Source organism: Gasterosteus aculeatus, chromosome 2 (genome assembly GCF_964276395.1).
Source record: "Gasterosteus aculeatus chromosome 2, fGasAcu3.hap1.1, whole genome shotgun sequence".
Taxonomy (NCBI): Eukaryota; Metazoa; Chordata; class Actinopteri; order Perciformes; family Gasterosteidae; genus Gasterosteus; species Gasterosteus aculeatus.
This window is the reverse complement of record NC_135689.1, coordinates 16,988,968-17,005,017: the sequence shown is the minus strand read 5'-3', so window position 1 is coordinate 17,005,017 and position 16,050 is coordinate 16,988,968. Positions and strand designations below refer to the sequence as shown.

The window sequence follows — 16,050 nt, the reverse complement described above, 5'->3', positions numbered from 1 at the left end:
CACACACATATATATAACACGTACGCACACACATCACACACATATATATAACACGTACGCACACACATATATATATAACACGTACGCACACACATCACACACATATATATAACACGTACGCACACACATCACACATATATATATAACACGTACGCACACACATCACACATATATATATAACACGTACGCACACACATCACACATATATATATAACACGTACGCACACACATCACACACATATATATAACACGTACGCACACACATCACACACATATATATATATAACACGTACGCACACACATCACACACATATATATATATAACACGTACGCACACACATCACACACATATATATATATAACACGTACGCACACACATCACACACATATATATAACACGTACGCACACACATCACACACATATATATAACACGTACGCACACACATATATATATAACACGTACGCACACACATCACACACATATATATAACACGTACGCACACACATCACACATATATATATAACACGTACGCACACACATCACACATATATATATAACACGTACGCACACACATCACACATATATATATAACACGTACGCACACACATCACACACATATATATAACACGTACGCACACACATCACACACATATATATATATAACACGTACGCACACACATCACACACATATATATATATAACACGTACGCACACACATCACACACATATATATATATAACACGTACGCACACACATCACACACATATATATATATAACACGTACGCACACACATCACACACATATATAACAGGGACACGCACACATATCTCACACACGCACGCACACATATCTCACACACGCACGCACACGCGCGCACATGCACACACATAACACTGGAAGCGTGTCCACTCCAGAGTACCTCCGGACTCGATGAGAGGCTATATAACACGTACGCACACATATCACACGCAAGCACACATATCACACACATGCACACATATAACACGCACACACACATATATAACACGTACGCACACGCATGCACACATATAGCACGCACACACACATATATAACACGTACGCACACATATCACACATCACACGTACGCACACATATCACACATCACACGTACGCACACATATCACACATCACACGCAAGCACACATATCACACACATGCAGACATATATAACACGTACGCACACATATAGCACGCACACACACATATATATAACACGTACGCACACACATCACACACATATATATAACACGTACGCACACACATCACACACATATATATAACACGTACGCACACACATCACACACATATATATAACACGTACGCACACACATCACACACATATATATAACACGTACGCACACACATCACACACATATATATAACACGTACGCACACACATCACACACATATATATAACACGTACGCACACACATCACACACATATATAACAGGGACACACACACATCACACACATATATAACAGGGACACACACACACATATATAACACGTACGCACACATATCACACGCACGCACACATATCTCACACACGCACGCACACGCGCGCACATGCACACACATAACACGCACACACATATAACACGTAAGCACACACATATAACACGTAAGCACACACATATAACACGTAAGCACACACATATAACACGTAAGCACACACATATAACACGTAAGCACACACATATAACACGTAAGCACACACATATAACACGTAAGCACACACATATAACACGTAAGCACACACATATAACACGTAAGCACACACATATAACACGTACGCACACATATCACACATCACACGCAAGCACACATATCACACACATGCACACATATAACACGCACACACACATATATAACACGTACGCACACACATGCACACATATAGCACGCACACACACATATATATAACACGTACGCACACACATATAACGGACACGCGCACACACATATATAACATGAACGCACACATATCACACGCACACATGCACACACATATATAACATGTACGCACACACATATAACATGCACACACACATGTATAACAGGGACACGCGCGCACACACATATATAACATGAACGCACACATATCACACGCACACATGCACACACATATATAACATGTACGCACACACGTCACACACATATAACATGCACACACACATGTATAACAGGGACACGCGCACACACATATATAACATGAACGCACACATATCACACGCACACACATATATAACACGTACGCACACATATCACACACATATATAACACAAACGCACACATATCACACACATATATAACACGTACGCACACATATCACACACATATATAACACAAACGCACACATATCACACACATATATAACACAAACGCACACATATCACACACATATATAACACAAACGCACACATATCACACACATATATAACACAAACGCACACATATCCCACGCGCACACACACACACACATAACACGTACGCACACACACACATAACACGTACGCACACACACACATAACACGTACGCACACACACAACACGTACGCACACACACATATATATATATAACAGGGACACGCGCACACAGACATATATATAACACGAACGCACACATATCACACGCACACACACAAACACACACAACACGTAAGCACACACATGCACACATATATATATATATATAACAGGGACACGTGCATATATAACAGGGACACGCACACATATATAACGCACATACATAACACACGTGTAGCGCGCACACGCACATTAACGTACATCAAATAAAGTACTATAATATAAACAATTGTGTGTATCATTAACTAGTGTGAGTTTTATGTGTTTCAACAAAAGCCTTTTTGCATGATGATCAAGGGTAAGTTCTACCAGAGATTATTAGTAATAATCATATACATCAATAATGATTATAGATCATAAGGATAATGAGCCATTAATAAGAGCTAAATCATACAAGCATGTGACCACAAGAGAGCGCTGTCTCCATGGTGATAGGAAGCATCGACTGATGCACTGAAGGTCTGTTATAACACAGAGAAGGAGTTTGGGCAAAGGATGTTGAGGAAAAGGATTACTGTTGTGAACCCATCATTTACCCTTTAATCACATATCGTATGTTCAAAGTGACATTTTGAAATGAAAAAGCAGGCACATGGGCTCCCGCTGTGGAAAGGGTCGGCACAAATATATATAGTTTCCAAATTGAGAACGTCTCAGAGGCTTAATGCACATATACACAGTTTGTATCTGCAAAGAGCCTCCTTTGGAGTTAATAGCGTTAAGGACAATGAGTCCCAAAAGGTGTCAGGAAAACAATGACATGCATGCTAAAAAAACAGAAAACAACAAAATGAAACAGGATTGAAATGTGGGTTCCGTTTGAAGTGAAGAACCAGTCATGGCGTGAGGCACCCATCTACAGTAGACTACGGTTCAGCAGGTCTGGACAGGAACTCTTAGGGTCTCATGACAGCTTCAAGGTCAGAGTCAGTAACTCATTTGTCTCAGAAGAATTTACAATCTCAACAACAAAGCCCGGCGCCCCCCACTGACTCAGACGCTCACGTCCCCAGGACAATTACACACCCCTGCTCAAGTCAACATATACCCGTGACGCTTTAACAACAGACTTGGTTTAACACACTCTACACACAATAAAGCCACTGGCACATTTCCTGCTGATACTGCTCTACTGCTGGATTATGCTGCTCTGATGTCTCACGGCAAAACCGAGCTGTTGCCTTCTATTGATTTGTCCACAAATCCTTGCTCCTCTATTTGCAGTGTCCACTGTGTGTACCCGGATCCTTTGCTCACCAGTTGCACCACAAACAAGAAATGCACTTGAGTACCTTGCTCGGGATTGCTCTGTTCTTTTCGCCCTTTTGGTAATTTAGCCATCCATATCTCCTGGCTAAATTTATGGAACTTTTCAATCTGAAGACTAAAACCCGAATACAGATGCCTTGCTGCAGATCATATTGAATGACATCATTGTACCTTGTGTACAACGTTGCACCCCTTTTCAGGCCTTCTGCAACGTCTCTCTGCTACTCAAGTTTTTGGAGATCTGGTTTGTCAGGTCGCCACGGCAACTAAACTCCAGCAGCCATTCTTGTACTATATGGTCTTCTCAAAGTTCTGAGCTTCGGTTTCTTCCGGGCTCTGGGTTTTTTATGCGACTAATTCCCAGAAAGCATGTAGTTGTTTTGCTCTTTGAGTGTCCTCCTCTAGAGAGATGTGCATGCAGGTGGCATCGCTTACACTAGATGTGGTACCTGGACCCGGCAGAACCCATCTGAAACTGCTTCCAACGGCTACTAGTGGTTCTGTTATCCTCTGAACCGTGCCAGTCACTATTCACCAGTCTCTGGCTACCGGTGGCTGCCCGCATCCACTTCAACACACTGGTGCTCACGTACCGTGCTGTGAATGGATCGGGTCCAGCTTACATCCAGGACACGGTCAAACCCGACATCCCGACCCGCACTCTCCGCTCTGCATCTGCAAAACTACTCGTCCCTCCCTCACTGGAGCAAAACACTCGACTAGATCTCGACTCTTTGCTGTCCTTGCTTTCGAAATGGTGGAACGAGCTCAGAGAGCCTTCACATCTTCCGCCGCAAAACTAAAGACACACCTCTTCAGACTCTACCTCCACTAAAAGACTAACAAATTGTAGCATATTGTACTTATATAATTAATAGTCTGCTCCTATTAATACTGACAGTTCTGGATCCTCAGTGCCTTGTGGTGGAAAATTAGCAAGTAGTAGACCTTTTCTCTGTAACTCCTCTTGGATAGATTTGCTCCTTTATCACAGCCAAGCACACGTTTCCACTGCTTCAATCGCACGCTCTGTATTCCACACGTTTTCCAGTGGCCCTCTCACAATGCTCCGACAGGCGAAGTGCACCCAGAGGTGTGGATGTTCAGCGTCTCTTGTCTGATCAGTGCTTTGACCACATCTTCGTGAATGAAGCTTTTCTGGCTACCTCCATCTAACAGGCAGCGTACTGTTTCCCTCCCGGCTGGGGCTTCCATGCCTTTTGGGTCTGGAGCAACGCTGTGTTCTGAAGGTCACTCTTCGGTTTCACTGGGCTGTACCACAGCATCTCTACTTCCACGGTCAGCATCTGGCTCTGCTTCACTTTGATCACAAACTAACTGGTGATGATGTCTGCGATGGCACAAGGCACACGACACACCCTTGACTCTGCAAAACTTTGCTATGTTTTGGACCTCGGTACACTACGCATCTTCCCCGTTTTCTCAGTTTCTCCTTGCGAGCAGCCACAGTGCTGTCTGGCCAGTGTTCAGGTTAATGGTTGGCGCTGTCACAATACACACCGGTCTGACAAACATTGCACGTTCCATCTTTTATGCTGGCTTTCACAAACGGGGTCTGGCTTACCATATGATCGGTTATTTAGTGGAAAGTTCTTTGTGTGTTACTTACATTTTGTAGGAACTGGACGAGATGAAGCACTTCCCATCGCCGCTGGAGTCTGACTAGCGGCTGTAGTCTAGTGTAACATCCTCAGGTACGATGTGCAGCGGTACCGGGCGTTGCAGGCAGCCATATGTGTTGCTGTGATCCCCTAAAGGATTCTAGACTTGGGATTTGTATTTCACATTCATGGTACAGGTGCCCGAGAGCTACAACATCTGATGATCTCTTCACAGGAGGCAAGTTTAGCAGTTTGGACATACTGCTGTGTGTGTGCACTTATTACGATGTCCTTTCTGTGAAGCGGTTGTACTTTTCCCTTTTACACAGCGTGTCGTTGTCGTGGATAGCCGCTTCACATTGTGACCAGAATTCTTGCCACTGGCTTCTTTCTCCGCTGTATTTTTCCATCACCAACTTAGGCAGTTTTGCAGTCTGCTTATTTAGCTGAACTTGAATTTGCGTCACTCACACTCACCCCATCCTCACCCGCACACTCACCCCATCCTCAGCCCTTCGAATGGATCCTTTGGCGCGGGTTTTCAATGTGAGGATGCGGTCCTGGTGGAATCATACATCCTGTTACATGAGGAGGACCAGAACACTTGAACGGTATCTTCTCCAGCTTTGGAACAGAACGCATTCTCGTACCACTACAGGTTCACATATCAATTTTTACATCAAAAACAAACCATGCAAGTCCTGTTAAGTAAGCTTCTCAATATAAACCGTGTTACAGAAGCAGCATGAACTATATTAATGATGGAATCAAACATTTAAAAACATTGAAGTGACCTCCTCTCAGCTCTGGGTCCTTGCTTGTTGACAGTAAACAGAGAATGCAGGAAGTGTCCACATGCCATTTACAAGTTTAAACATGACATGACATTGTTCTTGTCACATAATCAGAGACACGTGTGAATAAATTACAGACTGAAATACAAACAGACAGAGACAACTTATGTCGTAGGCACTCATTTTCTCTACTAAAATATCCAAAACTAATAATTCTATCTCTAGGTTACTAAAGAATAAGTCATTAAGTTGCATCTTCAGAGTAAAATTAATTAAAAAAGGACCAATGCATTTTGACTTGTGTGCAAAAAGTTAAGACACAATGTTAAAAAAAAAGAGATTATAAAGCTCCAAAACAATGGTGCATCTCCATGTTTCCTCTGGGAAACTGTACATAAAACTACACATTTCACATTTATTTGAAATATGACATTTACCAAAAATGTAAACTCTTTATTGTTCAACTGAAATGCCTTTCACATCACACCTTTAGCATTCAGTGGCCTTTTTATTTAACTTCAACACTGACCTTCTCTCACCTCTGGCACCCAGCTTGTTGACGGTAAAGAGGACGCGAGCAGAAAGTGTAGACGTACTGCAGGGCAAGAATCAGAATTGGGGTAAAGACTTACTTCTTCACATTGGAATCATCGGCGTAATGCATCTGGTTGCTGCTGAGGCGTAGAAAAACAAATGGGTGTCGGCGGGAGGAAAAGCACCTTGAAGTGTCTGGTTTCCTCATGACCTTCCCAGAAGCCCTGGATGTCAGCCAACACGTCCAACAACGGCTGAGTGCTTCGTCACGCAACAAACCACGTCACGTATTCCTAAAGCTAAACTCTGTATCAAATGCACAAGACTCATACTAAATTGAAAATGGCAATTTGACTGTGATACCCAAATAATTGGCAGGAAAATGTTGTTAGGGAGAGACGTAAGGGAGTAGCTGAAATCATTTGGAGGCATCGTCAGATCACGGCTCACAAGAGGACCATCGATACATTGAGACCTATTGTGAAGCAAGTTGACACAATACGCCAGACGAAAAGTTCATGCTGCGTCAACACGGATGTGCTCTTTAAATGATGATGTCAATATCATTTGCTTAACCCTTCTTCTGTAAAAGTTTGACTAAAATGGCAAAAATCGGAAAACTAGTTGTTTTTGTTCTTGTCGGTTGGAAAAGCCTCAATTAAGAATCTTATAAAACACATATTACACATATACATGTCATAGGGCCATCTACATCACACAGGGCGAGCCCTGGACATTACAGAAAAACATAATCCGCCCAGTGGACACAAACATACCAGCTGCCCTGGTAGTAACATTGCAAACATTGCATGTTTTATTCTGAAAAAAATGCAGATTCTTCCCTCGGTGGCCTTGAAAATGTCCCCTTTTGCCTCATTGTTGAAATGACCGTTGGTCAGAGGGGAGAGACAACATTGAGTCACATTGTAGCCTACAGCCTCATATCTGCTCACATTGATACCACCTCAACATGGCTGGCAGCGTCACCCAACCACGCCGCACAACATCGTACTGTAGCTTATTGCATTCAGTCGGACACTAAACCGTTGATGCATTTACTATAAAGCCACAAACCTAGTTTCCAGGAAGGGGAGTGAAACAGCTGTTTATTGTATACCTTCTCCTTCCTCAAAGCGGTCACAACTCAAAGCCCAATAAATGACTTTGCTGATATGTAACAGCAGTATTTGTGTTTGGGTTACTGAATAACCAGGTCAGTTAGACCGCCGTCATTGCAGAGACCTACTGTTGCTAGTGGCCCACAGTCATTATCATAAAATAAAATAAGTTGTCCTATAAAAAGTCTTATAAGCATTGCTTCTGTCTACTAGATGGAGTGTTTAAATACGGAATGAATGTTTAGGAAAATCTTTTGAAATGCAGATTTTTTTTCCGCTTGAAAGTGTGATCATCACGTTAGAATAAACATTTTTTTTTTGCCATTGCTGTCCCGTTATTTATTTGTCAATAAAAAGTCACTGCACCGTCTGGGAACAGCCTGTCTGGAGCCCATTAGTCGTGCTGACTGTACCAGTAAGGAAGCGGCACAACGGGCCATTCACAGGTGGGAAGACAGTCCTCCACGGCCACCTGTTACCTTATCTCTCACCTGATGGAAATGAACCCATTATATGCATGCGCAGTGTCTTTTGTATTTAATGTGCACGGCCGAGTTGTCCCATCGGCTGCCGGTGTTTTGTGAGGGCGGTGGCACAGTAGGGAGGAAGGAGGTGAGGTGGAAAAGAAAAGGTGTGAGGGCAATAATGTGTATTACTCTCCTGGATGACTTTAGGCTTTTTCCTACCACTCCCTCTTTCCCTCCTCCCCAGCGCCGTAAGGACACAAACCTGTCATAATCCATCTGCATGAAGTGAATAAAAAGGGAGCAGCCGCGGCAAAGCAGGTGATCGTTTGCGGAGGAAGGAGGACCCGGAGCTGACACTGCCCCCCCCCCCCCTCCCTCAGCACAGCTACACACACCTGGGCCTCCAGCAGAGTATGCAGACCAGTCACAGAGGAGGACCTTGGCTCAGGAGGCAGTTGACTTTGTTTGCCAGGGAAATGCCTTTTAGAGAACACAGGGAGTGAGCTGAGATCTTCTGAGCTTGACAGGTAAACTCGACCTTTACTCAAAAGCATTTGTACTTGTGCACCAGCTGGTGGCTTACTTTCTTTTTAAATGAAGAACATCAAATGACTGTTGGTGAAGAGACTAAAAAACATCATTACAACTTCCTGAATGCAGAATTCATCAGTAATAAATTAGGTATTTTCTTCACAATATTCCTTTACCTTCATTTAGTTAAACACGTTTGATAGCACGCAGCCGGTGCAGCTGAACCCCACTGGCAGCTGCACCAGCTGTAGTCAAATTTCCCGTCGCTTTCCTTATATGTGGTTGGATCCGTCTGTACGGACTCCTACTGTGTCTGTATTTGTTTGCACATGTGCTCTCTACACACGCCGCGGCCTGCTTTGGCCTCACGTTCAGTTAAACTGTCAGCTGCAGTTTAACCCCCCCCCCCGCAGTTCAAACGGCAGGTAGATCCAGTTTTATTTACTTTTCAAGCGGAGAACAGGTAGAGCAGCATCGTGGGTGACAGTTGAGCTGAAGAGACACAGACACAAAAGGGGGAGAAAAAAAGCAACTATATATGAAGCTTGAAAAACGCTCTTCAGATTGTTGACGGACAAGTCGTGATTGGACCCGTGCAGTCGGACGGGTGAGAAAAATGTGCCTCTGTTAGCGAAGAAGGATCACACATGGAAGCACAAAGCAGAATCCGGTACAAGGACAGCAGAGGGACCTGCTCTTTGAGGTGGATATTTTGAGCTCAGGAAGGACACAGTTAATATTTGACTAAATTTACTACACTTTAGTTTAAAAAAAAACTACTACACTTTAGTTTGTAAATTCCTCAAATTTAAATATAGCTGATAATAATAAAAGCATGCTGCAACAGCATAACTACTGGTTATACTGGTCCAAACAAGGCAATAGCAGCAAAAGAAAACTCTGCAAACCAATGCAGGAATATAATCTGATACCTTCTTCCCAATGTGTCTGCAATGTGGGGGTCAGATCACAATCCAAACGGCATATTCTTATACTTTGAGGTGTGGTGTCTTCAGCAAACCATCTCTCCTTTTAAAGTTGCAGGGCTAAGTTTGTTTAAATATTTGACAGAACGTGAAAAGGTCGTTGACGGTGTCAGTGAATACAGATATATACTAAAAAGAGCCTGCTAGCACTGAACCCATGCGGTCTGTAATACCAATTGTTCCTCTCAGTAGTGAGTGACTAGTTTTCATAGCTTGGTATTTAGTGGTCATGGAGGCGGGGTTACTAACAACGGTTCATTACAACGAGCTCAATTCTTTCTGAATACACTAAAGGAGGCGACAGGAAATGGAAATGGAGTTCAGTCTGGATCAGTGATTAGGGGAAAGTTAAAACAGGTGTAATCATACGGAAAAACCTGTCCTTATTCCAGTAGAGCCTGTTTGCTTAAAAAAAGACAAGGAGAGAGTTGGCGGAGCAGGAATTTCAAGGGTAGATGGAGCGATTAGTAGGAGAACAAGTAGGGACTTTGTCTAGACGCAGTACTCGGACAGAAGCAGCTCCAGGGGCACAAAGAGGAGAGCACCTGTTCCGACTACCCATCATATTCAACACACAGTTATACCTCACTTCAATCCTAACCTGCACAAGGAAGCAGGTTATCAATTGTAGATCTAAATCAAGGAGACAATACTCAACAATGCCACAAAACGCAACTACGCACAGCTGCAGGCCCAGATGACCTGATCTTATTAACATCTGGCTGTCAGATAAACAGCACAGATTTGAAAAACACGTGCTAAATGTCACATAAACAAAGCAGACTATTTCCCCCCCCGAAGGTGAGCAAACAACTTTCATCAGCTGTGTTATTGACTAAGTCCCCGTTTGTGTTGCTTTAGTTACTTAACTTCCCAATTTGTCCTGTTTTTCATCACGTCGTACTTTCTCAAATGACTCATTGACAGACCAAAGTCCTGTTAGCCGTCCAAAAGATTCCACCTGTGAACTTGTTTGGATAATGGTTGTACGGTTTGTTTGTTTGCTTGCTTGATACAAGCCGTGAAATAGGAAATCTAATCTGTACTTGTCATACTTTTGTTTTTAAGGGAATTCAGAAGTTAAGAATAGGCCAAGAAAAGGAAAGAAAGGGGGGCCGACGAGTCCAGAGAAGTCCAAACAAAGAATCCGTTGCTGAAGATGGATCAGCCCCCGCAGATTTGGCACACGCAGATCGCCCCCCAGGACACTGCTGGAGAGCCCAAGAAGAAGGTGTCCGTCGCCAGCCAGCCGGAGTGCTCCATCTGCTACAACACCTACGACAATGTCTTCAAAACGCCCAAGCTGCTCGAGTGCACCCACACTTTCTGCCTGGAGTGCCTCTCCCGCCTCATGGCGGTCTCTCTGGCCGGCCAGGACAGTGACGGCGGCAGCCATCGCCTTTCTTGCCCCTTCTGCCGTCATCCCACCACCGTGCCCAAGGACGGCCCTCCGGCCCTGGCGACCAGCCGCGAGGTTCTCTGCAAGCTGCCCAGCCACCAGCAGCAGGCGGAGCCCGTGTGGCTGGAGGGGGAGAAGCTGTGTTACAAATGCCCCGCGTACGACAACGCCGCCGCCGCCGCCGCCACGGAGGTTCACAAGGGCCTCTGCGTGTGCATCGACATCGGGGCCAACAAGGCAGTGGAAGCTCCCGTCCAGCCGCAGCCCCGGACATTCGGCCTGCTGCAGCGGCTGTCGGACTGGAAGAGGATGGTGCTCTTCGTGGTGCTCACGGTGCTGCTCGTTGTGGTGGTGTTGTGGCCGCTGCAGTGCGTGTTCAGCTCTGGGGACATGCGATGCATGCAAGCCAAGCCGCAGCCCACCGCGGTGCCTTCCACTACCGCCGGCCTGCTCGACAGGCCACCGGGTCAGAGAGCGTGACCTCACGGGCCGGATGGACTTTGTTTGGAGAACTTTTGGGCATACTCAATGTAGCATGACTGTCGAGATTACGACATCGGACTTAAGTTGCCCCCAGAGTTGGTCAAAAAACTGAGGCAGACCCCACTGGGGGAACGTGAAAAAAGCAACTCTGAGCACAAATTTTCACCCAATTTTGAGCTCACATGTATTGTCAAAAATCCATCATACAAACAGGACTGATGTGAAGTTCCTGGCTGGTTAAAAACACCTTGTCAAGTTGAATCGCCGAAAAAAGGGACTAATCCACAATAAAATGATAGAAAACCCAAAGTCACAACCTGGTGCTGTGTATGTGGTTTGTGCATTTTGATGCCTCATTTACAACACAATAAAAAAGTAGGGCATTGGCTCAGGTCTCTGGGAACAACAAAACGTGACAGCCTCGTTATTGATTGATATAATTTGACTATGATCCGTCATGCTTATGAGTTTTCTTGTCTTAAAAACTAAATTTATTGCAGCATCAGTTAGTGGCTTAATCTCTCTGAACAGCAGGTGTATTAAATTCTCCTCAAATAACACACAGCTCATGATGTGATTGAACGGATATTAAAGTGTTGGTTGGGGGTCAATTTGCAAAGCAGTTGAGACATTTACTGACTGTAGTTTGTCATATCCTCCCTATCTGACCCTTAAACCCATCGCTATAAAACAGAAATGCTTCTTCGCTTTATCTTTTACTGGATTAGGTGTGTCGGGGAAAAAGTTTGGATGTGGGCTTTTCCGAGAAGCTTACACACGGATGATAAGACATTTACCGTTAGATTAAGTAATTTAAGTACTACTTCCTGGAGCAACGTAGTAACACATTGAGAGTTTAAATAATAGAGAAATGGCTGAGTAATGGCTTCAAAGTGGGTTGACGATCCTTTTTCCCTAAATGAATAAAACTAACAAATAACACAGTAATAATATCTGTAAAAACAAAGAAAAGCTTATTTTTAGTTGGGCTCATTTCACTCTAAGACATTTAAATTTTCCAAAATAGGCGTTTATTATGAGGGTGCGTTTTGTTAAGATATTTAATTCACACAAATGTAGCACAATAAACAGTGCATTTCCTTCTTGTACCCTTTAACTTCTTAAGCACAATTTTTTTCAGCCTGTTCAGCATTTTTTTGGGAATGCACTTTCTGCCTCGCTTTGCATTATTGATATCCGCCAACTTTTGTTCATTTAGCATTAAATCCCCACCGTCCCATGTTCTCCACTCCAAGACGATTGCTTCATTATTACACAGATCACACGCTCACGTTTGGGCACAGGAACCTCTTCCAAACGTCGATGCGTCATTTGTCTTTAACAAGCAGAGAGAAACTAGCCCAGTTTCACAAGCAAACAACAGGGGGAAAAAAAACTAAACCCGTGTGTGACTTAACATTGTGCCATCATAGATTTTATTAAACTATTTGATAATAAACCACCTTAATTCCATTTCTGGCCGCTCATTGCATCAGCAGTTGTAGCCTTTACCGCCAAAAAAAAGGCGTCTGGGCGGAGCCAGTGCGAGGAGAGGAAAAAGGGGAGGAGTCTCCTGGACAACAGGGGAGCGCTGAGTACATCACTACTCACTGCCAACAGGGAAAGGGAACAGAGACGTGGACATTATGTTCAAGTAAATGGAAGAGGACAAGCAGAAAGAAACGTACGCCGTTTTAACTCGGAGCTAAAATGTACTTATCAACGGTGAAATTACACCAATAATAATAATAATAATACTAGTTCAGACAATACAAAATGCAAGAGTAGACAAAACATTCAATTTAAAAATAAACAACGATTTGAAATGAAACCAAGAGTCTAGTGCACTACCAACATACAGCAACCGATGGACGTCCACACGCAGCCTGAGGCCGAATATTCAGCAGTTTTACACTTTCAAGTATTCACGACGTTTCATCAACATATTATAAAAGAAAATAGCCCCAATGAAAATCAACAATAGTCTACAACTCAAGATTGTTCAGAAACACAAAAACTAGAAAAGTCTCCGTCATTTTGTGGACAAAGATCACAGCTGAGAAAAGAAAAGGACCAGATGGAGGAACCCGACGGATCCACACATCTCTATTGTTTATGTTCAACCAAAAGTACTCAAAGGGGTGCAGCATTTATTTGGAGACAGACACAGGCCTTCACTGACACGGGGCAACCATCACATCATAAAACAGCTTTTATTCACCAAAGGAATCAACCATTAAAACACATATTGGCAACAATCTATACCGGGGAAACACTCTCTGCTGACGGACAAGTGAATCTTATCCTACAGAAACTTGATGAAATCACTGTGCTTTTGTAAGCCTTTAAAAGACGGAGCTCGCTCTTCACGCGGGATGATATGGCTGCTGCAGGTTACAATATTGCTTTATATTAATATACCCCACAAGTATTAAACAGTATCCAATTACTGTTCATTAGAGTGCAATGACTGAGTAGTACGATTATTTCAATACATTTGAATTACAGCGAGCTGCGTTTTAAAATCAGCAGCACAAACTGGCGGAGGAATCGAGGCGTGTCCTCGACCTGGGGAGTGAAACACTTCACTTTGTGCAGGAAGAGGAATGGTGGGAACAGCTGAAACTTCCTATTCATGGTTTCTTTTGATGCTTTCCACGATCACAAACTCTTCCTTTCTTGAGAGACATCGTGCATTTTAAAAAAAGGTTATGCGGGAGATGACGTCATGATTTTTAAAAGAGCTCGTTCTGGTTTCGCAGACACATCCGCGGATATTTTAGTGCCGATCCCGGAGGCTAAAAATAGCAAACAATCTGCCAGACAGCGGCGAGGGCTCAGTGCTCCGCGGCACCGCCGCCCTCGTTATCGCTGCGGTGACGATCATCAAGGCCGGATTATGGCCATCTTCTAAATTACTTTTTGGAGTCAAATCTATTCTTCAATCTCGGGCGATGGCCATCTGGCCCGCTGTAATCGCCCCCTTCCCCTTGTCTCCTCGTGACGATCCCCTCTGACAGATGTTGGACTGCATCAGACCTGCTGATTAACTGGGTAAGCCGTCCTAAACTCCACACGCCCGCCCAGCAGTCCTCTCCACCTGCTCCCCGTCAAACGGCAACTTGAAAATACATTAATACGCAACACAGGCTATATCAAATAAAACCACAAGAAATGATGATGAAAAAACAAGCCAATTAACATTTTCATGGATGAGTTTGCACTTAAAGGGGGACCGGCTGGAGATCTCGTTCCGATGACAGAAGGACTGATGTGGACGTAACCAAACCTCAAACCTCAAGTTCTGTTCTGCAACAAAACCAGTCGCATCTTCAAAAAATATATTGTAAGAAACTACCTGAAATAATCACGTGGATTGGTTTGAAGAGGGCTCGCTTGCCTTTCCTGAGCCTCGGGGTCCTGTAAGCAGATTACATAACGGCCCTGCCATCAATCAGCAGCGACATTAATAACCGCCACAGCTGGACAGCTAGAATGCCGCAAAAAACAACGTCTTTGGGGTCGGAGTTCAAATGAAAGCCAGCAAAGCCAGAGGAACGGGGGGAGCAAACAGAGAGACCTCGTGCAGACAAGAAGGTCGGCGTTGAACAGTTCCCGGGTGCCGCGCGCTTTTGTCCGGTTCAGGCCGGGACGGACTCCATGTTCCAAACCCCTCTGGTTTCTCATGTTAAACTGGATTCCCGGGATTTGGAGGTTACGGGGGGCCGGATGACAGACACGTGTTGTGACAAGGCACTTGCGTTGGTGAAGAGAGGCTGGAGAGGAAAGGGGAGCGAGGAGTGTGGGGGACAAGGGGTCCTGAGCGAGAGCACTATGCTGTAGAGTCCTCCTCTCTCCCGAGAGGGAAGCTTTGTCCAGCAGGACGGCAGCAGGAGGGAGGGGTCAGCTCACCACCTTCAGCCCAGGCAGGGTCCACTGATGTGGGGCGCGGTCAGAGCAACACGCTCCCTCGTGGGATTTTCAGGCGCCGGTGAGGCGACGTCTCCGCTGGAACTGAAGCAAACAGACGTGCTCATCAAGTGGAGTTTACAGCTGGTGTCAATCATGAGGCGGCATTTACCCAGCATGCACCACAACGCCCAGGTTATCTTGAGCAGTGGTTACCAAATGGGGGGGTACGTGCACCGCTCGGGGTACCGGAGGGCAGTCTACGCCAGGGCGTCCCCAAACGTTTTAGCCTCACGGACCGTTTTCATGTCGGACAGTGTTTTGT

General features: G+C 44.5%; 2 protein-coding genes across 4 annotated transcripts in view; one reads left to right on the top strand and one right to left on the bottom strand.

Moving 5' to 3' along the window:
- Window positions 1-5,997: 5,997 nt before the first annotated feature.
- Window positions 5,998-16,050, bottom strand: part of ptpn11b (protein tyrosine phosphatase non-receptor type 11b) — a 39,257-nt gene continuing 29,204 nt past the window's right edge. For 2 of the 3 annotated variants that reach the window (XM_040193577.2, XM_040193580.2), the window contains exon 16: window positions 13,230-15,830. The gene's annotated coding sequence lies outside the window, so the exon portion shown is untranslated. Of the gene's footprint in view, window positions 6,065-6,827; window positions 6,894-13,229; window positions 15,831-16,050 lie in introns of those variants that run through there. The other variant, XR_013451564.1, reaches the window with a different exon arrangement.
- On the top strand, window positions 8,692-12,227 carry rnf223 (ring finger protein 223). The gene is made up of 2 exons (XM_040193581.2): window positions 8,692-8,944; window positions 11,003-12,227. Exon 2 carries the CDS (start codon window positions 11,094-11,096, stop codon window positions 11,811-11,813), a length of 720 nt encoding a protein of 239 aa, XP_040049515.2. The 5' UTR covers window positions 8,692-8,944; window positions 11,003-11,093; the 3' UTR covers window positions 11,814-12,227.

Coding starts and splice junctions, on each gene's coding strand:
- rnf223 (XM_040193581.2), top strand. CDS start 11,094: ATGGATCAGCCCCCGCAGATTTGGCACACGCAGATCGCCCCCCAGGAC.